At 44.1% G+C, this 26,736-nt stretch overlaps 2 protein-coding genes across 3 annotated transcripts; both read right to left on the bottom strand.

Annotated features, from left to right (window-relative positions):
* Nucleotides 1–2,761: 2,761 nt before the first annotated feature.
* Nucleotides 2,762–9,632, bottom strand: LOC4343201 (protein argonaute 18-like). The gene is made up of 21 exons (NM_001422151.1): nucleotides 8,469–9,632; nucleotides 8,044–8,387; nucleotides 7,812–7,942; nucleotides 7,594–7,715; nucleotides 7,403–7,509; nucleotides 7,150–7,282; nucleotides 6,928–7,044; nucleotides 6,719–6,826; nucleotides 6,556–6,627; nucleotides 5,802–5,924; nucleotides 5,553–5,715; nucleotides 5,122–5,246; nucleotides 4,897–5,031; nucleotides 4,709–4,812; nucleotides 4,552–4,614; nucleotides 4,393–4,456; nucleotides 4,068–4,200; nucleotides 3,899–3,972; nucleotides 3,689–3,783; nucleotides 3,556–3,587; nucleotides 2,762–3,185 (listed from the first exon to the last, which is right to left on the bottom strand). The coding sequence occupies exons 1-21, from the start codon at nucleotides 9,333–9,335 to the stop codon at nucleotides 3,031–3,033; spliced, it is 3,267 nt and encodes a 1,088-aa protein (NP_001409080.1). The 5' UTR covers nucleotides 9,336–9,632; the 3' UTR covers nucleotides 2,762–3,030.
* A 3,130-nt stretch (nucleotides 9,633–12,762) lies between these two features.
* LOC4343199 (protein SET DOMAIN GROUP 40) lies at nucleotides 12,763–16,041 on the bottom strand. 2 transcript variants are annotated; one of them, XM_015789317.2, is made up of 6 exons: nucleotides 15,845–16,041; nucleotides 15,595–15,748; nucleotides 14,505–14,636; nucleotides 14,282–14,422; nucleotides 13,658–13,915; nucleotides 12,763–13,529 (listed from the first exon to the last, which is right to left on the bottom strand). In XM_015789317.2, exons 1-6 carry the CDS (start codon nucleotides 15,961–15,963, stop codon nucleotides 12,894–12,896), a joined length of 1,440 nt encoding a protein of 479 aa, XP_015644803.1. In that variant the 5' UTR covers nucleotides 15,964–16,041; the 3' UTR covers nucleotides 12,763–12,893. The 2 variants fall into 2 exon arrangements, with proteins under 2 accessions (XP_015644803.1, XP_066168688.1); XM_066312591.1 differs by having other exon boundaries at nucleotides 14,495–14,608.
* Between the last annotated feature and the right edge of the window lie 10,695 nt (nucleotides 16,042–26,736).

Here is a 26,736-nt window from a genome sequence, read left to right as displayed (position 1 = left end):
AGGGGGGAGGAGCCGTAGTCGATGCCGCCGCCTCCGCCACCCTAGCCGAGGGCACCGCCGTCGCCGAGGACGAGAGGGAGAGCGCGATGGGAGGAGGGGAGGAGGAGAGGGAGAAGTGTGGGAGGGATGAGGATAAGTGTGGGTCTGTGGGAGGAGCCGGGTGGAGGGAGCCACTTTATTTTTGTGGGGTGGGCTATTTTCGTGTGCATGTCACTTAGCAGACCTGCACATATTATTTTTGCGTGTGGGTCTGTTAAGTGGCCCGTACACGAAAATTGATTTTCCTGTGCGGGTGATAAACTGGTGTCGGTCCCTCTATTTTTCCGTGTAATTTCACTTATGGGGGGCGTTCAAGAAAATCAATCATGTAGTAGTGTGATGTGGTCCAGGAAAGTGTCTCTTTGTCATCTTTCATTAGTATGCACATTTGAATTTAGTGTACTAATTCGAAACGTGTTAGGGGGAGCGGGGCAAAGATTTTAAATTTCACTACATATATATGCACTCTGAAATGATATCTATTCAAGGACGCGGCAAGTATCTCTAATATACGAATTTTAAGGATTCAATGGATAGAATTTTACCAGCACTAGTGACAGGTACAACTCCCAATACAAAATGATTTGTCTGCCTAAAGAAGTACTCTCCGTAAAAAAAAATCAAATCCTAACTAAAAATCTGGACACACATAACTGGGATTTGTGAATTTTAAGGATTCAATGGATAGAATTTTACCAGCACTAGTGACAGGTACAACTCCCAATACAAAATGATTTGTCTAGTTAAAGAAGTACTCTCCGTAAAAAAAAAATCCTAGCTAGAAATCTGGACACACATAGCTAGGATTTGGTTTTTTACATACTAGTATGAAAGAAAACACTTCGATTTGCAATATTATACCTTTTTTTAGAATTACACAGTACAATACAGAAACTCACAACGCACGCGCACTCACCCCTATGAACATCTTCGAAGACTCGCGCCTCGCCCTACCATTGAAAGCGCAACGCCATTAAAATCCTGAAAAATCATTGAAAGCGCAACGCCGTTAAATCCTGAAAAATTCGCTCCTATAGGGAGTCGAACCCAGGACCTCAGGTGCTACGGAACCTCCTGTAACTACTAGGCTACAGACCCTTTCATGATTTGCAATATTATATTGTATGTCCAAAGTAAACAAATTAGATTTACGTTCAAGGTATAGTATATCGATTACGAAGAGAGATTTGGTCATTTTATTGTAACAACCACGCCTCGTCCATATAATTAAGTAAACATGAGATAGCCTTCAAACCATAGGATACTAATTTGCTATAACTTTAGATAAGTATCACTTTATCTGAAAACTATAACCTTACGGTAAAACAAAAGAACAGTACCCATGTGCCCTGTCTGTATGTTATGAATTTTTTTAAAAGAAAAGGTTTTATCGTAATACAGTTTCCACGGTACAATGACATTTTTGTGTACACCAAACATAACACTCAATATGTAGAGCCTTCGTGGATGTGTATGTCCTGATTTATGCAACTGCATTAATCGATCGATCGACCGTACTTAGCACTTATTTCAAGCTGCATGCCCTAACCATGAGGAGTACTACATGACACCATGACCCCACAAGTTCTGTCGGACAATGGTCGGGGGAAGCCTTTACCGATAGATAATTAGACCTTGAATGTAATGACCTCTGCCGGCAGAGTTTCAGTTACAGAAATTGTGCCATGGTACAGTGGTGCTCAAAACTCCTTTCATCTCAAACAGAATCAAATTTCTAAAATGGATTTCAAGTTAAACACATATCACTTTCGAAGACAAATCAATATCAAATTAACCAGCTAGAAAATTCATCCTGTTTCCCAAACCATTGGTAACCGCATGGTTACCGCGCTTACTGAAAGGGTACGGTAAAAGAAAAACCACGGTAACCTCCTTATATTCAAATAAATTTTAAAAATAATTTAAAATTTTGATAAATTTTATACAGTTTGCCATAGTTATCGTAGTTACCATGTGTTAACAGCGGATTGGGAAAACCGGCCCCTTCCCCTTAAACACTATCGTGTATTTGTGTGCATGCATGTAGTTCAACCTAAGCTATCTTCATTCATCTATCTCAATGTTCTTTACAGGCACGATTATATCGTTTCACCTTTGTTAGATGTTATATTTAAAATGCTATGCTACTGCTAAGAATTGGTCATTCATTACAGTAGCTATGTTACTGCTAAAAATTGAAAAGAAAAGGGCTTAAATTGGAGCTGCTATACTAGCTCACCCCAAGAAGACAAACGTGGCCAAAGTGAAAGATAGGCCCAGCATTCCTTTCTTAAAGAGAGACAAAATCTAAGGAAAAATCAAAGAGAAAAAGGCAGGAGATTGAAGTGATAATTGACTCCAAGGCAGCAAACGGTTGAATTATACAAGCAGGCTTTTTCTCTTTAGCTGTCACTGCCACTTTCTTGCTAACTGAAGAAGGGAAATAAATGGAAATGACGTTGGTGGAGCCCTTTGTCTTCACAACAGACAACTCTACAAGAGTCCATCTTGACCATATTGCTGCCTGTTATTAGGTCTCTCCATATGGCTAAAGAATTTAAATTTTAGAAATTATTTATACTAAACACAATCGAGGTGCCAAGGTTAGATGGTTAAATACAAATTGAGGTTTTATATTTTTTAAAAAAACAATTTTGTGGTACGCATAAATTAGCTTGCATATCCAGAAAAATAAACGGCAAGCAGAATCACCAGAAACAGAAACAAAAATGAAGTTTTGTGTCTATATCTTCAGACATAACAAAATAAAACATCCAAAGTGCTGAGATAGTAACACCGGAGATAAACTTCAATGTCGTTTAAAAACCACACAAACATGACAATATCCTTTTCAGGATGCCATCCTCCATGCCACATGGAAACGAATGGCAACCTGGGCAGGTGCTTATTCTTCCAAGTTTGATTATTCAGAGCATTTCCAGAGCTTGCCGGCTGGCTCCAGGCTTCAGTTTCAGGGGGGCACAAGGACGACTAGCAAAAGAACATGGACTTTTTCACCTCTTCCTTAATCTCTGGAAGTACCCACTGGAACTTAGCAGCACCTGGATCTCCACCGGCGACGGGAACTTGGGTGAGGTAGAAACGAGCGCGGAATGCGAGCTTATGAGCGTAGTAAACAGGAGGTGCTGCAACAGCAAACAAGACAATGTTAAGACAGAACAGCATGACAAATTGAGATAGTTGTAGCAGTAGTAAAGGCCGGACTTTATCGACTATCTTAAAAAAAAAACTCTAGTTCCATTCATGCATTCCTAAATCCCTCTTCATGTTCTTTGGAAAGCCCAATAGTTCTATCATTTATTTAACTACCCTTGAGTTTGATAGAATTTCACTCGACTTATGACTGTACAAAAACTTCAAGTTCTTTGCAGCACAATGGACATTTAGGAGAAAAGAATCAAAAATGCAGACATTCATGGTTTTTTAGGAGAAAAGCTTATTTGAATACTCTTCTGTGATAAAACAGAGCTCATAGCTAAGAGAGAAGTGACTTACGAATAGACACCGAGCGAGTGCAGCTTGTATATCTGTCGAGTAAACAGCAAAAAAAAAGAAGTCATCATTCAACCGCGCGAGTGCAAAATGCAGACATCAGCAATCACGGCAAAGAAGAGCAGAGCACAATTACAAGTAGCACAGGTTGTTTGTGACAGACTGAAGCTGATCTGCGGTGAAGTTGTTGTCGTCGCGCAGCACATGGTAATGGCTAGGACGGCTTGTCCCCTGCAATTTTACAATTTAAACATCGTTAGGGCACCCTCTTGTATTAAGTAATTAGACTAGAGGACAGTTCACTCATTTGTACTCTGCAGCGTGCTATAGGCAATAGGCATCTTACTTTGATCCCGGCTTGGCTGCACAGGAAGAAATCAAACTCTCGAGGGTGACAGATCACTGTATCAACTACTGTGCCTGGAATTTATTTACAGAAGAAGAAAAACGAGTTAGGCAATTGACCAAACAGGGTAATTAAACAACGTTTACGGGAGAGGCCATCGATTTTCAACCTGGACGAACATTTCCAGTCCCATCCATGCCGCGTGGATCATTGTAATTGTTGGGGAACAGCCTTGTATGATGCCTCTTCTGCACCACTATGAAGGTAATTCGTGGCTTGCCAGCATACAGAGACTTCCAAGCCTGAAGAAACAGTGAATTACGATAACAAATATTTTTTAACCAGATGGTTAAAACGTTTTGCACTGTTCAGTCATCAAATTTTTTGAACGACTCGCACGAGACGGTGCGAAGTTCTATTGATAGAGCAGGAAAAAAATACAAGATTACAACCATGGAGAGTCGTAACCAGGAAAAGAAAAAAATTGCTTATACCTTTTCTATCTCCGGTATTTCGCTCTCTACAACTTGCTGGAACTGACCCTCGCTTACGCCGTCCCTGATGATGAAACAGGACAATTATCAGTGTCTCGGTATGATCAACAAAGGAGCACGTACAATTAAGAAAAAAAAACAAACATGGAGAATATGAACCTGTAGAAAATGAGCTGCTTCGGCTCCATCTTGGAGTCCCTTTTGAATGCATTGAGAAGTTCCCTGCAATTTTATATTTTAGAAATTAAAGAACTGCCAAATGGTGGCACACTGGCATGCAATTCTAGAATTTAGCTGAGCAGCATGAAGATCTCACCTAACAATGCTATCAAGATCTTGTATAATCTCCTTACGAGAAGCTTGCATACGAACAACAGAATTATACTTGGTCACCTCAGGCCAGTCTGCGGAAGCAACAACCTAAATGGAACCCCGTCAGATGAAAGCTGTTACAGTAATAGATGCAATTATATTTTCTGATAGAAAGAAATATATATATCTTACCGAAGCAATGGAAGGGGTACTTTCATCAAAGGACCCAGGATGGGTAACATCAGCACCAAATATAATAGTTGGGCTCTTTGAAACAACCGGTAAACTTGCTTCTACATTAAGAAATACCGAGTTCCTTCCTCCAGCCTGCAGACATGGTGAATATATATTACATCTTGAATCTTGTGGTTCAATAAGCTTTGCGAAACAAAGATTCTGGGAGGTGATCAAGTTTACCTTGGCATTGATCTTAAGAGCAACATTTGCGCAGTACTGAACATTCCTCTCCTTGTAGACTTGCTTCGCTCGACAACACTGTGACAATACACCGATTTCTGTTTCACAGATTCTTTTAACGTCACCTGTGGTTATAAGTGTCATCAGGCATGGCACAAGTGAGAATTTTCTTCAAGACAAGAAATATATATTTGCTATTCGAATTCTAATTTTGTTAAACTGGGCTTGCATATTCCTTTAAAAAAAGCAAAAAAAAAACATCAATTTAATCAGAGAGATTTTAAGAACTTTGTTGGGGCTAAAATTATAACAGAGTAGATGCATGGTAGAAGAAGATACTATATTGAATAGCCAATATAACTCTAACCTATAAAGAGACATTAATGAATAATATTATTCCACACATTAGAGCGAATTTGGATGCTAGTTACCATATAAGCTGGCATTATTTTTATCATCTGTCATTACAACAAGTAGGAGGTCAATCTTGTTATCCCTCGACCAGCTGCATGCTTCCTGATAGCGCATAGGAAGATCAGTTTTAACATTATGAGGATCAGCTTTCAATATTGGAAGGCTCACATTCGCAAAGTCCTGAAATCAAAGTAAAAAATTAGCTAAGAGTACATCAAATAAAATGATCAAAACAGCAAAAAGAGGATGATGAAAAGCTAAATTACCAGTCCAGTTATTTTGGACGTTCTGACCAATTGAAGGCAGAATGCTTCAACAACACGATTATCCAAACCCTCGCACAAGTTGACACATGCCCAGCTTTTAATTGTAGCACCGTTAACTACTTTCTGCGCATCAAAAGAATTGTTCAAACAGTGTGGAGAGAAGACAAGAATATAGAAGGGGGTAAATGGAATAGACAGAGTATACAACCTAAAAAGAAATCAGTTCCTAAAACTATTTGCGCAAACTTCAAAATATTGCACAGGGTTGGTAGACCAGGATCTTCCAACCAGTTTCTCTTTTTGGGAACAATCCACAAGAGCTCTACAGATTTTGTTTAAGCAAATAAGAAGTTTGAGGGAACCAAGACTCTGAACCAACTGTAGCTTGTCTGGCAACATATCAACACTCAACTATAGACAATAAACAGGTACTCCATCCATTTGTAAATAGTTGTCATCGAGACCACTCATCTCTTTTAGAAAAAAGAAAACTTATGCTATAGTAGTATTATCGAAGTGTATTGTATCTTAGACATATAGGCATGAAACTTCGGTAGTTCATCAGTTTAATAATTTAAGAGTTGTTAGGTGTCAAAATGGAACAGTAATAGTCATCAATACTTTTATTTGAAAACTAGAGAGATGAAGAACAATAACCCCATCACTAAAACTAACCATTTTCTGTGATATAGTAATAAATTTACAAAACATTATAGAAAAAGTTTAAGAAATGTTTCAGTTCAACATGATGTACCTTGTCTTTCATGTTCCACGCCCCATCCTCTGGCGTGCATACTCTCACCCTTCCAGAATCATGGTACTTCAGCTACAACATTACTCACAAATGTAAGGACAGAAGTACGGAAAAACTGAAAAACAAAAGGAGATACTGATGAGAAAAAAATAAGTAGGATTACCATTGGAGCTTTCAAAACTCTAGCCTTTAAAGTAGTAGGATAAGAGTCAACTTCTATGCCAAACTCATCTGCGCGTTCCGTACTGTTATACTGGTTGCTGCTAACAGTCTAAGAAAAAGGAAAGATGGGTTAGAGAGAAATAAAAAACGTATTTACCCACACAGTAAAAACCTGACAAAATATCACAGAAAATAAGCATAAGCAGGAACCTGACGAATGGAGCTCTCACGGTCACAAGGACGATCGTTGGTTATGTTAATCAGATTGGAAACCTGTGTCGGACTGAGCCGGTTCTTGTATCGTTGTCCAGGAACTATATTGCAAAGCTGAAATCCAAATCAAATTTCAACACAAAGAATTAGCATGTGTAAAGGCAGAGGATGTAGAAAAGAATCGAACATTTCAGTTAAATGTGAAGTATATGCACGAACCTCCATGGGCAGGTAATTCGGTCTCTCCTTGCTGCCAACTTGCAGGCATGGAAGATAACCAAAAGCTAACTTCAGATTGTATTTTTTGTTGAAATACTCCTTGACAGTCTTGATACCATCAGATGATGTGAACCTTAATAGTTTTGGGATCCAACAAAATAATTGGTAAGATTTAAGCTATGCAAGAGAATTCAAATAGCAACATTACACAGAAACTGTTAAGATCAGGGAGAAGGTAAGCTAGGCTCCTTACGTCTGAACATCTGCAGACTGCTCGGTGAAGCCAGCAATGCGGTACTTCTTGCGTAGATTTCCTCGGTGAGTGACTTCAACCTTAACACCCTTAAGGGTCCTCATCAACTGCAAATTCACGAAGCACGGAAAAACAAGTCAAGATCAACTCCACGCAAACAAATCATGGGGGAAAGCATTTGGATTACACACTTCATTCCCATAATTGTTCAAAAAATATCCCACAGTAATAGCATTAGTGATTCGACGTCCAATAGCTTTTTCTACAAAATTCAGCACCCGACCAGGTTCAATGAAAGCAGTCGAAGACATGTCTGCAAAAAAAAATGCCATCACCTAATCATTCTCATGAATTGCAGGTAAACTCGATCAAGTACAAGTTCAGAAACAAACTGAAACACAAATCTGACCTATGTTCAGAGAAAGGCCCTGCTGCGTGACCCGGCAACTCTGGTAGAACCCCTTCCACGCAAAGATGCCCTTGTCGAGTTCCCTCGATCCGAGCCCCGGTGAGAAGTAAGACCGACCAAACGCAACGTACCTGCACATTCAAAACGAAAACGATTACACGAATTCATCAATTCCCAGTTTACGAAATCCTCAAGAGATCTCAATCGAGGCAGCTGATCGAGTTCTTTCTACCCCATGTCGTTGCGCTCGGCGAGCACCATGTCGCGCAGCACGATGTCGAGCAGCTGCAGCGCCTGCGACGGGATGCCGGCGGGGCAGCCGGCCATGACCATCCGCAGGTCCTGCAGGCTGACCGGCGCGACGTGCCGGATGGCCACCTTGAACTTCCTGCTGCCGGACAGCTCCACCTCGAGCTCCCTGCTCCTGAACGGGAGCTCGCCGGCGGTGTAGAGGTTGGCGCGGCCGTCGTAGACGGGGAGGCGGCCGCCGAAGTCGGTGTGCCGCCGCTCCGTCACCAGCTTCGAGATGATCGTGCGGAACAAGCCCTTCAGCACCGGATCCGGCGCGATCGCCACCTGCAAAACAAACGGTGATGAGGTGATCGACGAGGAGATGGGAATGGAGATGCTGTGGACTGTAGTAGTGTGGATGCTTACGTCGTAGTGGTGGAAGTTGTCGTTCTTGAGGCCGACGAAGAAGTGGTTGACCTTCACGAGGCACTCCTCTCCGGCGGCGCCGAACCCAGGCCGCGCCGGGAACTGCGACGACGCGGCGCCGGGGGTGGTGGTGGTCAGCCCCTTGAACTGCGCCCGGAGCGCGGCAATGTCGATCTCGCGGGCGTATTGCGCGGCGAGGCGCGGCTCCGGAGCTTGGGGCAGATCGGGGGGCGGCTGCTGGTGGTAGCTCGAACCACCGCCGCCGCGTCCTCCTCTTCTTCCTCCGCCGCCGCGGCCGCCATCGTAGTCCCTGCCGCCGCGTCCACGGCCGTATCCAGCCTCGCCGTCCCCATGATAGCCGCCACCGCCACCGCCACCGCCACGGGCTCGGCCGTAGCTGCTACGACCCTCGTCATCCCCACGATAGCCGCCGCCGCCTCCACCGCCACCGCCACCGCCTCGGCCGTAGCCACGCTCACCGTCCCCGTGATAACCGCCACCGCCTCGTCCGTAGCCACCATCGCCGTCCCCGCGATAACCTCCACGGCCTCCGCCTCCCTCCATGCCCCGCTGGTACCCGCGGCCATCGCCGCCATCATCATAGTACCCACGCCCTTGGCCTCCTCCTCCTCCACCACCACCACCTCCTCCGCCATAGTACGGCGGCCCACCTCCACCACCACCACCGCCATAGCCCCCACCGCGGCCGCCAGGGTACGATCCGTCCTGACCGCGCCCACGACCACCCGAGTACGGCGCCCCGTCCCGGCCGCGCCCGCGGCCGCCGCCGCCGCCGCGTCCGTACCCGCCGGGCTGCTGCTGCTGCTGCTGGTGGCGCTGGTGCTGGCCTCCTCCTCGGCTCGCCATTCCGATCGACGGCCGCCGCTGCGGGAGACGAGAAGAAGAGGAATCAAACCCAACGCGAAGAGGAGACGACGACGACGACGACGACTACAGGAAGGGCTCTGCTTCTGGAAGGGTCCCACGCGACGCGGTTCGTGGACTTCGTGTGGGTCTTATTTATTTATACAGGAAAATTTTCTGGGATGGAAACGGGCGCGCGCGACGCGGGTCGTGGCCTTCGTGGAAATTTTTCTGGGATGGAAGCGGGCGCGCTTTCCTAAAGAGCGAAAAGACCTTCCAAGTTCCAAATAAGTTTCTTTCAAAAAAAAAAAGAAGAGGAAGAAAAGGCCTTCCAGTAATTTCCAAATCTAAAGACGTCATGTGTGCACGGTTGGCACGACTACGTCAACATCAAATTTATGTTGGTGTCTTTCTTCTTGTTCTTTCTCATCTTGGTTGAGGAACTAATTAATTAATTAACTAGGAAAAGAAAAATGAAGGGAAGGAAGTCAATATGTGAAGTCAAACCTCTTCGCCTTCCTGGATGTATGGCATGTTTGGTATATGGCAGCGCTTAGTTGGGGACTTGGGATTTATGTGGTCAGTTATATATTCCTAATAAATAGTTTTATGCATGTGTTTATTAGTGATTAAACTATGTGACATAGGGTGTACGAGACTATAGCGGAATGAAACGATGTTTGCATACATCATGACCCCCTAACACGACAACTCTAGTAAAGATCACTATTACGAGGAGTAAAAAGTTAGGCTCAACCCACAAAAGACCATCTCCCTACATTCCTAGTCTCCTCTATCTGTTATTCATGGTGTTTGTCTCTAATTTTGCACCATCCTTGTACCAAAACTATTGGTTGTGTCACCTTTTAACTTATTATAACTAGACAGTAAAATATTATTTTCTAATATAATGATAATTTAATTTGCGTAACTCCTTCGATCAATGGAGTACATGTTTGGTGTTGCTCCATCTGCCCTACACCTTAACTACAACATATGGTGAATTTATTACAACCTCACATATCCCACAATCTAATCCATCTAGCTCATTTGATAAATGAAGGAGTATATTTTAGGCTACTGTCATATATCAGGAGTCCTTTGTTTATAATTTTCTATAAATGAAGGGCCTTCAATTTTTGTTCGAGTGTATTTTGATCCATTTGATCATCCTTTGAGATTTGTAACCCTTCATAACCCAAGACCAATGTGAACCTACCGTTTTAGGCATGGATATTAGGCCCGGCCCAACAAGACCCCTCCATAACCTTAAAATCCCCACCCCTTCCTAATCTCTTCATCATCGCCTCCACCTCCACTGCCGCCGCCGCCACCACCGTGGCCGTCACCATATTTTTCAACAATTAATTTCCTCATCCCATATATCCATATTCTATTACCGCAAGTTTTCTCCTCCTAAATTACATTCACCTTTGCTACCACCATCACCACATATTATGATGGCCTCATCTACCATGCATGGCTGTCGTTGCCCTCCAAATTTCCAACATCTTTGGTTAAAACCGTTTGGTGCATCCTTGTTCAATCTAATACCGTGAAAATATAACTATCTCACATATCCCATAATCTCGTTCACCTAAGAGTCAAGCCAAGCTATCATTTCTACGACATAACCAACATACAAACAACCGTAACAATACATAGATCTATTCATCTCAATACAAACCATGTCCTTCCTCTCGAGTTTTACTTCCAAAAAAAAAGAGATAAATAGATCTATAAAAAAACCAATCGACACAAACAAACTATGTACCAAATTCAAGATTCCCAAATATATATTAGACGATTGAAAAACCACCATAGGAACCAACGAGGACTATGAAAAACAAGAGGAAAAAAAAGAACTTGTTTCCATCATACAAAACAAAAAAAACCCTAATCAGTCCAACCCTTCTAAAGTATAATCGAGAAAATCATATCAAACTAAACGAGAGGAATCCACTTCTGATGCAAAAATGCATCATCCAAGAACAACAACATGGATCCACATAAAAAGAACATGAAGAATCAAAAAATTAGGTAGGAAAAAGAAAGGGAACGATGGAAACATGGGGTTTGAGGTGAGCGTATTGTCACCTTGGCCTGAAGCCTAAGGGAGAGCGTGCGGTCGAACTGGTCAAAGAGCACCTCCGCTCCTGGCCTTGCAGGCGTTCTATCTGTCGCTAGCTCTGTGGCTTAGAGTTTTGCACCATGGAGTCCTAGACTAGGGTGGTATTTATAGCTGGGAGGGGAAGAATCAAGGGTCCTGAAGTGGTCCCCACTTACCTTTTTAAATGTTGGTCTTTATGGTGAGGTCATCCAAAACGTTTAGGTTTGTTCAATAGTGCCAGGATTAGAGATGGCAAAGAGTTGGGTTAGGCTCAGGTCAAACACGAATATATCTGTACTTGTGCCCGGCCCAAACCTGACACCTCTGATGGCACAACATAGAACTACGCTTGTGCCCGTCAAGCTCCTAGAAACCGATGGGTACCGGCCACATATTTGACATAATACATTTATCAAACTCAAATGATCTTAAGATATTCATCTATGCATCCATGGCCCGACGTGGCGACGTCCATGGCCCATCTGCGCCGCTGCAATGGCCGTCGCTGTGGGAGGGAGACTACAAATGGGACCAAGTAGGGAGGGAGGGGGATTAGGAGGGGCTCCAGCTAGGGTTCCAATCACAATAGCATATATATGGACATATGGCTACTATCATGGATCAAATAGGGCAAGATGTAAGAATGGGCTAAAATCCCTCGGGTACTCGTATGCAGAAAATAAATCCAACTGTGCCTGCTAGCGCTAGGACATCGGGCCTCAGGTCAGGCGTGTCCACAATCACAAAAACAAACTAATGTCAAAGTGACAGAAACCTGATGGTGGCAAAAACAAGATAAAGACGTTTGTACCATACCATTGTGTATAACTTGATTTCATCGATAACATTTCGTAAAACCGGACACTTGTCGATAGCAAAATGTAGAGCCTCTTAGATTTTTATTTGTTATTAATCGTAAAGCATGCTATTAAATAACTTCTCTCTTTTTAGATGAAAATTAAATAATTTCTAAAATACATAAGTTTTTGTTTGTATGTGCAATATCCAAAGTTCACTTCAAAAAATAAACTCCCAATTACATACAGTATTGTGTTTTAAAAAGCTTGCAACATCATAAAAATAACTGTTTAAGCAGTGAAAGAAAACAAAATAAGCACGCCATAAAAACACTTTGAATGAGGTAATTGACAAGATCATATGCATGCCTGATAATCAATTATCAGTATCTCAGCGGCATTCCACAGAAGGCATTCCACAGAACGCTTGTTATGCTTAAACTATGCAACCCCAAAAAGTGTGATGCATGGAACTATGAAAGCACCTCGCCCTGCTATCGAGTGTTGACAATTTGACATGCTGTTAAGCAAAAATGTATCAAGAACTTCTGCATTAAAAAAACATAATTAGCTTGAATCTTTGAGCTATTGTTGATTTTTGTTGTATCAAGAACTTCTGCATTCTAAAGAACATAGTTAGCTTGAATCTTTGAGCTATTGTTGATTTTGTTGCAACGAAAGCTCGTGAACTAAACTTTTACAGTGCACAATACACTTGGTTAGGGTTCTTTTGTAGTTGCATCTCCACTGGACAGCTAATCCCCATCTTTCCAGGGATCGTAGAAGACGAACTGGGAGTTTACTGTGTATAGAACAATCCAGCTTGAAGCCATGAAATCTGAAGAATGGAGCAAATTCTTGCTCAAAGATTGACCGGTTCATTTCTGTTATGCAGCTAGTGCTGTTCTGTAGCTTGCATAAAAGGACGAGCAAATTATCATCAAATTCTATAGTCGTAGGTAATTGCTGCAAAGTTTCCTTGCACTTCTTGACCAACCATTTCAGAATCTCCAGCTCATTTTCAACAGATAACAATGATCCAGAGTAGATCTGATGACTTAAGGCTTTCCGACGATTTCTGGGAGTTGTCCAAAGCCTTAATGCACACAGCAATGCAAATGAGGGATGTCCATTTGGCAGAATATACAAGGAATCTCTTGGCCAAGAACCGATCATGCATAAATCCAAATCTAATGGAATGTAGATTTTCTCATTAGGGTTCTCACCCAAAAGAAAACCATAATGCTCAAGAAGTTCCAAGTTTGTATACGTTCCATAAGCCAGAAGTACCTGTACGAAAGGACAAAGTTTAATTCAAAAGTACAGAACAACAAGAAGGCAGATAATGTGATACGGGAGAACATGAGCATCCTATAGACAAAAAAGGGCATATATTTTAGGCAAATATCAGAAGAAACCTGCTCTCCTTTTCTATATCTTTTCCGAGCATACAGACGGTATTCATTAACATCTTCATATCCCCCATCTGTCAACTTCTCAGATGAATCAAAATCTGTCTGGTCCAACATCTTATTTGTCTCCTGATGCATCATATCATCTCTATCTTCATCCGTTGATGAATTGTCATCATTAGGAGCAGCATAATTGAACAAATCACCAATAGGACATAGACAACCAGCATCATCCCATGCTATATGCAATGTTCTTGAAGATACCTTCAAGTTGTCAAAAGAAACTTCAGAAACCTCATACCTTTCCACCATGAAAATATAGAACAGAAATTAAGACTAACAAACTTATAAAATTCTTGAGTCAGCAGAGATTCATTGTAGTGGCTACAAAGCTAGCATGTCAAATATGAAAGAGAAAGGCTATCCCCGTGCAAGGAATATATAAATGTAACGTTACAAAACTCAGAGCCATGTTAAAAAACAAAAGGTAAGGTGAGTTCCATTACTTTCATTCTATGCAGTAACTAAACTAGACGACAAACTCCCTTACAAAAAACTAGACAGCAAAGCTGGTATGTCAAACAACAAAGAGAACTGGTATAAACTGAGCTAAAATTCAAAAAACTATACCGTTGCAAAAGCCCAGATCCATGATTTAAACATCAAAAGCTTAGGTTTAAATCCCAACCCTTTCATCAGTGGTGTTGCTTCTTCCCAGTCTGATCTTATTCCACGAAGAGCCTTTTGAGCAACCCAAATAGCCTCATCAACCTGAAAAGAAGTAAGCTGAATGTAACATGAAGCAATCGAAATGGAAAACTAAAATTTTGTAGACAGAACTACCGAGTTGTACTTGGAGAGCTTCAGTTTCAAAATCATTGAAGGTAGCCAAGATAGTGTAGTAGGAGGGCAGCTGAGACAAATATAGATACCAATTTGAACTCTTCCCTTTTCCCACTTCAGACAACAAACATATGATCAGGGTCTGCTCAGATACAAAGGGAATATCAGTGAAAGCATTGAAGCAATTGAAAAGATGTGATAAGGAGACCAAGCATGAAAGTTTCTTTCATTGCCCTTACAAGATCAAAAGGGGCATAGAAAGGCCAAGATTGAGTTGACACTTTCGAAGTCAAATAAAAAATAGAATCATCAAGACATCACGATAGAGTTATTTGTGTCGAAGATTTTCATTTTCATTTTATCTAGTAAATTACTAGTATGTGTTAGTGTGATCTTTTTACCCTCCCCAAAATTGCCAAATCCATCCAATCTTTTTGTCCAAACTGAAACATAATAGTGAAACCAATTCAACATATGTAGAGCCAATCTAATGGATTAGAGCAAGTTCAATAGTTTAGCCAACTACTAACTCCAACTCATCTATAGCCAATCTAATAGCTCATTTATACAATAGTTACATGCTACACTATTAATACCTAGCCCCAACTGTCATAGACACACTGCGTCTTGGAGTCCGTGCTACAGCTGGCTACAAATCTGTAGCCCGCTGCTCTTCTCTCTCCTGATTTATCTCCTTAAAATATGTTTGCAGCTGGCTTATAGCCTGCTATTGTACCTGCTCTTAGCACACCAACTGTCTGCAGCATTTGGTTCCTGCAACTGCGGTGCGCTTAAGGCCAGACTTGTTTCTGGTCTTCTCAAAGCCAAGGCCGTGCCTCTTCGCACAAATTTATTTCACAAGATTTATTGTGAGAAGCATATGGTTATTCCAACTCCAGTATTCATGATGCCTTTATCGTGCCGGCACATTTTGCGAATTCTCCGGTGCATCCAAAGATTTAATATGGTATTAACCTACCACCACCATGAGCAACGCACTCCACTGTTGCGGAAACAACGAGAGCAATGCACTCCAAATCGAAACCATCCAACAACTCAAGTCAATTCGAAGACAGCCTGACATAGGCATATGAAATTACCTGGACGGAGGAGAGGCGGGGGAGGTGGCTGGCGACGGAGGAGGCGATCCTGGGGTCATCGTCCATGACGCGGCCGCTGGTGAGCAGGGCGGCGCGCGGCGCCCGCAGCACCAGCTCGCCGCGCCGGAGGTCCCGCGCCGCCGCCAAGCCCCTCCTGAGGTGGGAAACCAAACGGCGCGAGGAAGCGCAAAAGGCGGTGAACACAGGCAGATTAGGGTTTGGGTGGAGAGGGAGAGGGAGGGGTTTTTACCCGCCGGCGTCGGGGAAGTCGGCGATGAGGACGGAGCGGCCGAGGCAGGAGGAGGGGGAGGGCGCGGACGGGGAGTCGGAGACGCCCAGCTCCGCCGCCCACCGGAGGAGGGCCTCCATTTGCGGCGGCGGCGGCGGAGGAAACACCAGCCCGCTAGCTGGGGGCGGAGGTTTTACGGTAATCTGAATTATTTGGCTGTGTAAAGCCCACTAGTCACTACTACTAATTGTCCAAGCTGAATTATTTTGTTGTTGGCTCTACTCTGCTACTGTAATTTCCACCTTGAATTTTTTTTGATAACTCTAATATGTGTTATATATGAAGTACTCTACAGTTATAAATATTCGATATTTGGATAAGATTTAGTTAAACTTTGAAAATTCTGATTATCATTAGTAGTTTCGAAACCAAACATAGCTGTACAACCATAGCAACTAGTACAGCAAGTATTTTGTATGGGTTATGCCACTATAATTTTTACGGTTTTGAAATATATCATTACTATTCAGCTATTTGAATTTATACCATTATAATTTCACACTTATTTGTTACTAGCAAAAATGTTTGTGCATTGTAACGGGTAAAAAAATTCTAATGATAATATATGTTTTTCATGCATAATCATGTCAATGACAATGTTTCTATTTTAATAAGCGGCTTGTTTTTTATAAACAGTGTATTTTTTTCCTTGCGCGATTTTCTCAAACCATTTTTCAGAAATGGCGCATTTCTTTCTAAAAGTTTTTTCCTAGCATGTTTTTTTCTTTTTTTTACTGATGAAGAAAACTATATTTTTCTCCTTTTTTTGCTTTTCTTTTCTCGTGTGTTTTTTTGCCTGTTTTCTTGCATGTTGTTTTTGCTTGTTTTTTTCGAATGCTTTTTTTCTCTTTTTTCCAATACAAGAGAATATATGACGAAATAAAGCCATATAGTAGTTGGCAAAAAATCAATGATCCTATTCGATTCAAGCGTCCATCAATTTATCTTTTTTCTGACAATTTTTTTAAAGCAATTTGTTTTTAGTAGACGGTGTTATTTTTCTTGTGCGGTTTTTTAAAACCATTTTTTTAGAAATGACGCGTTATTTCAGACAGGTTTTTCCTCGCATGTTTTTTTAAAAAATATTTTACCGACGATAGAAATAATTTTTCTCGCGCATTTTTTATTTTTTTTATTAAAGATGGAAAACATTTTTAGCATGTTTTTTTGGTGTTTTTTTCTGACTTTTGCCTCACACATTTTTTTTGAACCGTTTTATTTTCTCGTACATTTTCTCTTTTAAAATAGTTAGATTAGATTAGAGATAGAGAAGAGATATATACTGGTTAGAAATTGGATTTTGTTTCACCATTTTTTTAGGGAATCGGCCGAACTCTTTTAGATATTTTTTTAGAATTTTTTTGGCCTTTATAGGAATCAGACTTTTTTTCCGTTTATAAAGGAATCGGATCTAGCATTTTTTTTACCACTTTTTTTTTGCCTTTTATATAAATCAGATTTTTTTTCCGTTCGGATCTACAGTATTTTTCGCCACTTAGGGGAAAAAGACTTTTGTTGTTGTTGTTGTTTTTCTTTATTTTCTTTTTTGTGCAGCTTTTATTTTTCTTTTAATGCACCTTTCTGCCTTTGTTCTCTCTCTTTTATTATTTTTTTAACAAAAACGACCTCAAGTATCTTATTGCAAGATTATAGGGACTTAAATGTAAATATAAAAATTACAGGGACTTAAATGCAAAAGTACAAACTAAAAATAAAAATTATATAAAAATGGAATGCTCTCGACACGTATGTTCCGTTTTTGCAAAAAGATCTTCAATCCGGCACATCAATTTTTTTCACCAATGCAGAGTTTGGAATCGGACATATTTTTTTCACCCTCTTTTTACCGCATTGACAGAGTCGGATTCGTTTTTCTTTTCACTTATTTTCGCCCTTTTTTTTTGGATCGAACCGATTCGGTTTTCTTTTCTTTTTTCAGTTTTTTTTTCACCCGTTTTTTTTGATCGGACATTTTTTAACGACTGGTTTTTATTGACGTTTGGTTTTTCTTTTCTTTTTCCGGTTTTTTTGGCCCGGTTTTTTTGGATCAGATAGATTCGGTTTTTTCGCCCGGTTTTTTTAACGGACAATGGAAGCACTTTTATTTTTTAAGTAGTAGAGATATGCCACTAGCTACCTCTTCAAAATATTTGCAAAAATTTTAGGACCAAACTATCCCTTATCTTCTTCCTCGTTCTCTTCTTCTTTCTCTCCCATGTTCTATCTTCTCTCTCCTTCGTCCCTTCTTCTCTCGAAGCAGCAGGTGCTCTCGTACTTGTGCAAGGCGGCTGCGAGTCGCACAAGGCATGACCGCCAGCGATATTTGCTCACATGCACGCATGCTTGATCTTCGTCGGGCCAAAGGTGGAGTGGGTGGTCCTTGTTTCCTTTTTCTTTAGTACAAATTCTAGAGAAACAAAAACGAGAAAAAAATAAACAGGGAAGTTGTTGATGATGGCTCGATGTCGTTGCTGGACCTTCCTTTGGGTGCGAGAGTACATGAGTGGCCTTGCTTAGGTTCAAGCGAAAATGGGTGAGTAGATGAGGAGGAGAAAGATAAGCTGCCAGTATCAGATCCAAATCCAAAAAGAAAGAAAGGAGAGGAAGAAGATGGACAGTAGAAAAAGAAAAGGGTAATTTGGTCTAAAATGTTTATTGGATGCATCAGATGGGTATGTAGTGGCATATTTTAAATAGCTAAAAATTATAATGGTATGGTTCTAAATATGTGAATAGTAATGGCATATTTCCAAACCAAATAATTTGTAATGGTATGGATCTATTTAACCCATTATTATATGGATCTGACTCGTTATAAGGCACAAACATAACATTCTCTGTAAAAACGGAGTCGTACTTCTTTCCTCCCATAACGTATATCCAGGGGTAGATCTAACTTTGAATTTGGAGGGTTTGCTCTGATTCTCTTCGGTCTTCTTCCTCCCCTTTCTTTTCTTATTCTCTATGGTGATCTAGCAAGATAGAGGGACTTGGGATCGAGATCCTCTGACTTTAAGTCACTTAAGGCTGTGTTCGCTTAGGATGGTTGGGAACCAAACTCCTCCGCACGGAAAACGGAGCAATCTATTAGCACGTGATTAATTAAGTATTAGCTCATTTTTTTTTCAAAAATGGAACAATATAATTTTTTTAAACAACTTTCGTATAGAAACTTTTTGCAAAAAAACACACCAAAATAGTAGTTTGAAAAGCGTGCACGCGAAAAATGAGAAGGGAGTTGGGAACCATGGGAAACGAACTGAGCTTAAGATATGGACTTTCTTTGCTATGGATCCATGTACATGTCAGTGACTTTAAAGTTACTTGACTTAAAATAGAGGATCTCAGTCCGAAGACTTAGCCCCAGCTCAAATAGAAACGATTAGTTAAAGAAAAAATATTAATGGAGAAAAATAGAAAGAAAAAATATTGATGGAGAAAAATAGAAAAAAAAGAAACGGTTAGTTCAGAAAGATCATGTGCTTTTAGGATATATGACAAATTTACGACTAACCCACTCCCAATAGTGTTGGCCGTGCAATGCATGGCATATTTAGTTATTTACTGGTCCAAATAAAAAGAGAGTTAAACGCTCATACACAACCAGTGCAACAAAACGAGAAAAAAAAAAGGATTGCAACACTTAAAAAAACGGATGTGCTAAGAAATCGTTGACAGTTTTTTTTCACCAAAACTTTCAAGTTGTAGACTATCGGATGCATTGAGATTTGTGAAAAAAGGGTGAAAAAAAATATTTCACGTCACACGCACAAGGCAGGTACAAAACCCATGAACATCTTCGGCGCAAGCATGCTATACTAGCCTACTACCTAGATGTAATTTTTAGTTGTGCATACTAGTTGCATGCACATAATTTGCAATGTAATTATAATGTTATTACATTCTAAGCATACTATACTTATATTTTGAAAGTTTTTTTTTCAAAACCTGTCAAATTTTTATATAGCTACTAGAAAAATGATATCTATTATTTAAATTATTTTTATTAAGTTTAATATGATAACTTCCTTCCCAGCTTAATACAAGTATCCCTCCGGTTGATATAAGTACTAAAATCCAGTCCATTAATTTCATAATTTATTTATTATATCTAAAAGGTTGGAGATATTGAGCTCGTTTGTTTGAGCCACTTTTCAATCAATCGTGGTTGTGGCTTGCTACAGTAAAGTACAAAGCGAAAGCCAATACAAAATGGGTTAATTAGATCATACCATTACAAATTATTCGGTTTGGAAATATACTTTTACTATTCACATATTTCCAAACCGTATAATTTAAGATTGGTTAGGGGGGATAAATCAAAATTAAAATAATGATACTGTCGCGACCGAGAAAATTTGCACTTTCCCGAACGCTAGTGTATTAATCCCCGTCCTAGGAAAAGCCGGGGTACACCATACAAACATGATATAAAAGACACATCTTTATTATATCGATAATATTTACATTATTACAAAGGCACTTAAGGCCTGACAATCAAAAATAAACAGCAGCAGACTAGCGGGCCTACGGTTCCATCTTCACACGCGCTTGTCACGCCCAGAAATTCCCGAATAGAATTCCAAGCAGGATGTGCATTAAAATCCCCGTCCAGGACCGGCCGGGGTACACAAACGATAATGTTGACATTCAGATCCACGTCTTACAAACATCATAAAAGTCTTATATAAATGCAGCGGAAGAAAAGAAAGACAACAGGAGCTAAGCCTTGACTAGAACTGCAGCGGGAACACCACTCAACAGGCATCCTCGACGGCACGGACGAAGCCTACTCCTCAGAGACACCTCCATCTGACACATACTCGTACTCTGGGGTTGGGAAAAATAGAGCAAGACTGAGTACTATCCACTGTACTCAGCAAGTCATACCGGAATAGGGGTATGATGCAGGGAATTATCACAGAAGAGCTAGAGTGGTTCATTTGCATAAAGCGAGCACTTATAAACAGAAGTTGAAAGATTTAAACAGTTGTAATAATTAATTAATATTAACTATCCACTGTCCAACGCTATTCCACGTTGCAACAGGCCCAACCATCCACCTAAACTATCCAAATTCAAAAGATTACACTAGGGTGAAACTAATCACGGTGAATCTGGTTGACCGCCCATAACCGCGGGCATGGCTATTCGAATAGTTTTACTCTGATCAGAGGTGTACAACTGTACCCACAAGATACAGCCCCACGACACGTTTCCGTGCGCCGACATGCCACCACGACATACCGGAAAGAGGCCGTGACAGGACCCTTCGCATAACCCCCTCTAACCAAGCACACCACACCTCAGGTTTCACCCCCACTCCTCGCAAGGCAGCGGGCAGTCCCCTCTCGTGCCTAGGTGAATCCGGAAGCCGCATAGGCCGTCGCAGGGCCCATCCAAACTCCATCACGCCCACCCTTGCCTGGATGCGTCGGCTAGAAGAAAGCTACGCTACAAGCCCAACCGTTGCCCACGCTGGCTTGTGGTAAGTACGATAAGTTCTTCCAGGGCATCCCGCGAACCGGTCCTTAACTGCCATGGGTGCGACCAGCAAAACCATGCACCCACAGCCCACCATGTGATTTATTTTACTTAACCAACACCAAAGCGGTGGCACTAATCCAACAATACCATTAGAACCAACAGTCTAAACATTAATAAGATTTTCCCCATTGTGCACTAGTTGAACTAAGCATGGCTAAGCAATCCCTAGTCCAATCTCTAGTCATGTTATAACCCCAAGCTGACAAAGGGACATGGTACAACAATAGCATGGCTATGACAATAGGTAAACACCCCTTAGTAACATTATAAAACGATGCAGTATTTGAAGGAAAACAATAGAGCATTTGCAATATAGGATCAACATGTTCAAGTGACAAGCATGACTTGCCTTGCTCTGCTGCTGGAGGAACCTCGGCGACTATTTCAAAGTACACCGGAGCGTCGGAGGAACCGGAATCTAGCGACATACAAGGCAAACATTGCAAACAGGCTATAAGACTACTGAAACAGGGAACAAAACCGTTTTTAATGGATTCTACACATTTTTCTTGATTTACTGAGACTTGAATGGGCTTAAACGGAGCTCGGATGAATTAGTTATGAATTTTAGAAGATTCATTGTGTTTATTACTATAAAAAAACCTTAAATCATTTATTGCGCAATAATTCCCAGGGCTGACGTCAGCACGGAGAGGGTGCGGCGCCGGCAAGCGAGGCCCACTGGTCAGCGGCTCAGGGGGGGCGGTTCACCGTGGACCGGGACCACGCAGGTGGTCCACCGCCGGTCCACGGGACCGACGGCCCAGATCGTCCTCGGGCCGATCGGACGGGCCGCGATAGAGGCGGCCGCCAGGCTCGGCTCGGCATCAAAGCCGACCGGCCGGCCAGGGCTAGCGGCGACGGCACGCGCGCGCGAACGCGTTGCCGGCAATGGCATCCGGCGGCGGAGGCGACGGCGCAAAAGCGACGCGAAAGCGGCGGCAGCGGACGGCGGCAACGACCGAAGGCGACGGCGAGCGCGGGCGGCGGCGACGCACGGGGAATCGGGGAAGGAAAAGAAAGGGGAGGGAGTCCTCACCGAAGGGGACGGCGGCGACCGGCGACGAGGAGCGACGGAGGGAGGTCGACACGCGGCGGACGGCGACCGGGACGACCTAAAGAACGAAAAGAAATAGATTAGAGAGGAAGAGAGGGGCCATATGAGACGGGAATGCCGGCCAAAGGCGGCGGACATGGCAACCCTCACCGTCGCACGATGGGAATGGCGCTCCGGCGGCGGACCTCGACGAAGGAGGGTTGGACGGGGTGGATCTCGGCCACGCAAACCCGACGGCGGCGACGGCGCGGTGCGGCGGCGAGCCTAGCGGCGGCTAGCGGCGGCCGGAGTAGCGGAAACGGCGGCGGCGGGTGGTTGCACGGCGCGGGAGCGATGGGGAGCTCGGGAGAGTTCGGCGAAATGGGGAAAAAGCGAGAAGGGGCGATGGCAGAGCTTAAATAGGGAGAGAGGGGGCCGGACGTGGCCGGGAGAGGCAGGATTTCGCCGGCCAACGTGGGGGAAGTGGGGGAGGAGAGAGAGACGGGATTCGAAAATCGAATCCCGGCCATCTCGGGCGCGGGCGCGAGCGAGAGAGAGAGGGGAGTGGGCGCGGGGAACGCGGCGCACGCGCGGGCGTGGTCGACGTGGCCCGGAGGAGGCGGAGACGTGGGCGCGGCTGCGGTTGCGGGCGCGGCGGCGCGGCGGGAGCGACGGGAGGTTGGGGAAGGACCCGACAGGTGGGCCCCACTTGTCGGAGACCCTGGGAGAGGAGGGCGGCGGGGCGGCCTAGCTGGGCCTCGGCCTGTGGCCGGCCCAGCAGGGAGGAGGGGGAGGAAAGGAGAGAATGGGCCAGCGGCCCATTCGGAAAAGGAAGGGAAAAAGAAAAAGAAAAAGGAGAAAAGAATTTTCCCTGGAATTAAAATATTGCTTGCTCAATTTTAATTGGGTAAAATTATTTCGAGCGCTCTGAAAATTCCACTAAAAATCCTGTTAGTGAATTTCGACATGTAGAACTCAAGAAAAATTCCACATGCCCACTCCGATTATTATTTGCATTGATTTAAAAGGGTTTACTCTTGCTTTGCACCGGTATTTTCTTAGGGTCTCTTATAAATTAAATTTTAGGCTTGGGAGGAGAACTTCGGGGTGTGACAGCGCTCAACTGGGGTATAAGCCAGGACTCCACCTAATACTTCTTCTCCAAAGCTTCTCTTATTGAAGGGGGGAAAGATTAAGCAAGAATGAGTACAACCACAGTACTCAGCAAGCCACACTGGCAGATACATGATTAATGCAAGGAGGTACAAGGGGTAATAATATAGGGGTTAAGTTTTGCAGTAAACAGCATTTAAAAGTCACTTAGTTGCCCAAAGCTACTTTGTAAAGACGATCCTAGAGCTACATAGTGTTATTAATCAAAGCCGTGAACCCTGACGAACCTGCCTTAACCCAAGGCCTACGATGATTCAGACCGAACTGGCAACCCGACCCTGGGTCCCAGCTCGTCCCAAGCCAACCCAGGCCAACCATTCCACATTTTAGTTGTTAAGCAGGTTTTAAGAATTAAAACACTAAATTGGGTACATTGCTAGGCTTGCCCATAACCGAGGGCGCGGCTATTCGAATAGATTTACTCTGATCAGAGGTGTACATCTTTACCCACAAGACACATCTTCCTCACGTGTAACCACGTGCCACATACCACCACGGCATACGGACGGAAGACGTGACATAGTTCCAACCCATCCTAGCCATAAACAAGAGTATCGACCCAGCCCCGCCTACGGCCGGAACCTCCGGGACAGGCAGGCAGGATTGAGTCCCTAGCAGCAGGACACCAGCCCTGTGCCATGACATCTCGACTACCGGGCCACAGCTCGTGTAGCCTTCATTTGTCCTAGAGATGTCCATCGACCCCCGACTTCGTCCATCTCCATCCGTGTACCTTTGTTTATAACTAGACTGAGCCACAAACTAAGCCTTACCCACTAGACATGTGCAAGTACAGTAGTGCTTTGCAACAGAGGCCCGAGCTTAATCCTTATAGAACCCGAGGTACGACTAACAAAACCCAACCACGCACCTCGAGCCCAGCCTAAAACCATTTTGGGGGTTTTGAATAGAGGGGGAGGTGTGTGTCCAATTCCAACATAAGCCAACCATTCCATAGTGTCCAAATGATATGAGAATTCCCAAAGTCTAAAGTTATAAAACCACCTAATGTTGCCTAATTAACCAGCGAAGCATCTACCTAAGTTCGTACTAGTGGAACCATAAATAGAGTACTCACTAGTTGGGGTTTTGTTTATCCTAGGGTGAACAAGGTAATAATAACAATAACAACAATGATAAGTTCATAACAAAGATAAATAGGCATGGCTAAATAAAACAGTGATAACGCGGGAATTTAAATAAAGCGATAATGCATTAATTTAAATCAAAATAATTTTACAAACTGGGATTCAATATGCTCAAGGATGATGTGACTTGCCTTGCTCAGAGAGAACGGCCTTCCGAACCTTCGGCGACGACCACGAACCACGCTTCGGGAACCTCCGGAACGACAGAAGCTACGCGAAGCACACAAGCAAAGCTACAAGCCTATAAAGAAGCAATAACAATACATAAAAATGAAAGCACATGGTTCTTTAGGTTATAACAAACATTAGGAGACTTGAACGGGTCGATTCAGAGTTCGTATGACCAAGATATGATCATCTGAAGTTTAATGCTGTTACATGGAGATTTATGAATTATTGTGATTAGGTTTTGCAATTATAAAACATGTGTAAGCGCTAGCCTGGAAAAGACAGGAAGGCTGCGCTGTTGACATGCGGACCCCACATGTCAACCTAAGGGACCACGGCAGACCGGGTACACAGAGACGGTCCACAGGTCGACGGAAGCGGACCCCGTGTCTCAACCGAGGCGAGTGGCCGACAAACGGACTCCACTAGACACCACACGGCCTGCACACGTGGAAACCACGCGGCTACCGAGCGGGCACACTAACACGGTCACCACACGCACAAGCGAACGACTACCGACACTGGTACACGAGTACCGGGGTCGACAACCGCACAACGGGCACGGGCGACACCGAAAGGACGAGGACGGGGCAGCGAAGGAGAGATCCTTACCACCACGCGACGAGGCGAGGGAACGACAACGACGAACGGGCGCGGCGGAGACGGCCAGGAACGATGGAGACGAAAGGCGAGGGGACGACTTCAGCGGCGATCCTTGGACGAAGGCGAGACGCGGCCGACGCAACGCTTGGCGACGCGGAGGCGAGGACGAAGACGACGACGGGGCTGCAGCGGCACACTTGACGGACGCGGACGACGGACGAGAACGGCTTGACGGAGGGACGAACGCCACGACGATGAGGACGACGACCGGGACCGGCGAGGAGGCAACGAGGGCAGCCGGCAGCGGCTGCACGGAGACGAGGACGGTGTGGAACACGCCGCTGCGAATCCGACGACGGAGGCGGCGCCGCGAGACGACGAGCCGGCGAGGAGGAACGATGACGACGACGACGAACACCGGCGGGGTTCGGTCGAAGGGGAGGCGAGGCCGAGGGCGACCTTGCTGCTGCGATGCCGGAGGTGGTGGTGGCGCGGCCGACGGCGCACGGGTGGAGGAAGGGCCGACCGGGGAAATTCCGGCGAGGCGGATGGAGAGGCCGGCGTGGCACGGCGGTGTTCTAGCGAAACAGAGGAGCAGCCGGAGGAGAGGACGATGCTGCGACGTCGACGAAGGAGACGGCGACGTCGGCCGACGCTCTGGCGCGGCGACCGAGGCGACTGAAGGAGGTACAGTGGCGGCAACGCCACTGTTTTGCCGGCGAGGACGTGTCTCCGATGATTTCCCCGCGAAACGGGGGCGAAGCCGGGGAAGAGGAGGCAGCTGCGACGCCGGGAGAGGTGACGGCACGGCCGGCCGGCGTGCCGACGCGGCGGCAGGGGCGGCTGGAGATCGGCCGGCGCCGGAGAGAGAGAAGGGAAGGCGGGGAGAGGTGGTGTGGCCGTGGGGGAGCTCGAGAAGGGGCTAAAACGATAGAACGGAGCGAGGAGATTCCGTTTTATAGGAGAGGGGAGGGAGCCGGCCACGGGAGAGACGGGGAACGGCGGCGGAATTCGTGGCCGGCGGCCATGGAAGGTGCCCGGGGTTGGCGCGGGCGTTCCCGACGATTGGGGCCATGAATCAAGGGGAAAATATGGGGGAAAGAGAGAGGAATCAATGGGGATTAAAACCCCTAATCAATTTTGGAAACCCCGGTTTGAATCGCTTGGATTTTGGGGAG

This window comes from Oryza sativa, chromosome 7 (genome assembly GCF_034140825.1).
Source record: "Oryza sativa Japonica Group chromosome 7, ASM3414082v1".
NCBI lineage: Eukaryota > Viridiplantae > Streptophyta > Magnoliopsida > Poales > Poaceae > Oryza > Oryza sativa.
Note: the sequence above shows the minus strand (reverse complement) of the source record. Positions and strands in the feature narration are given on the sequence as shown.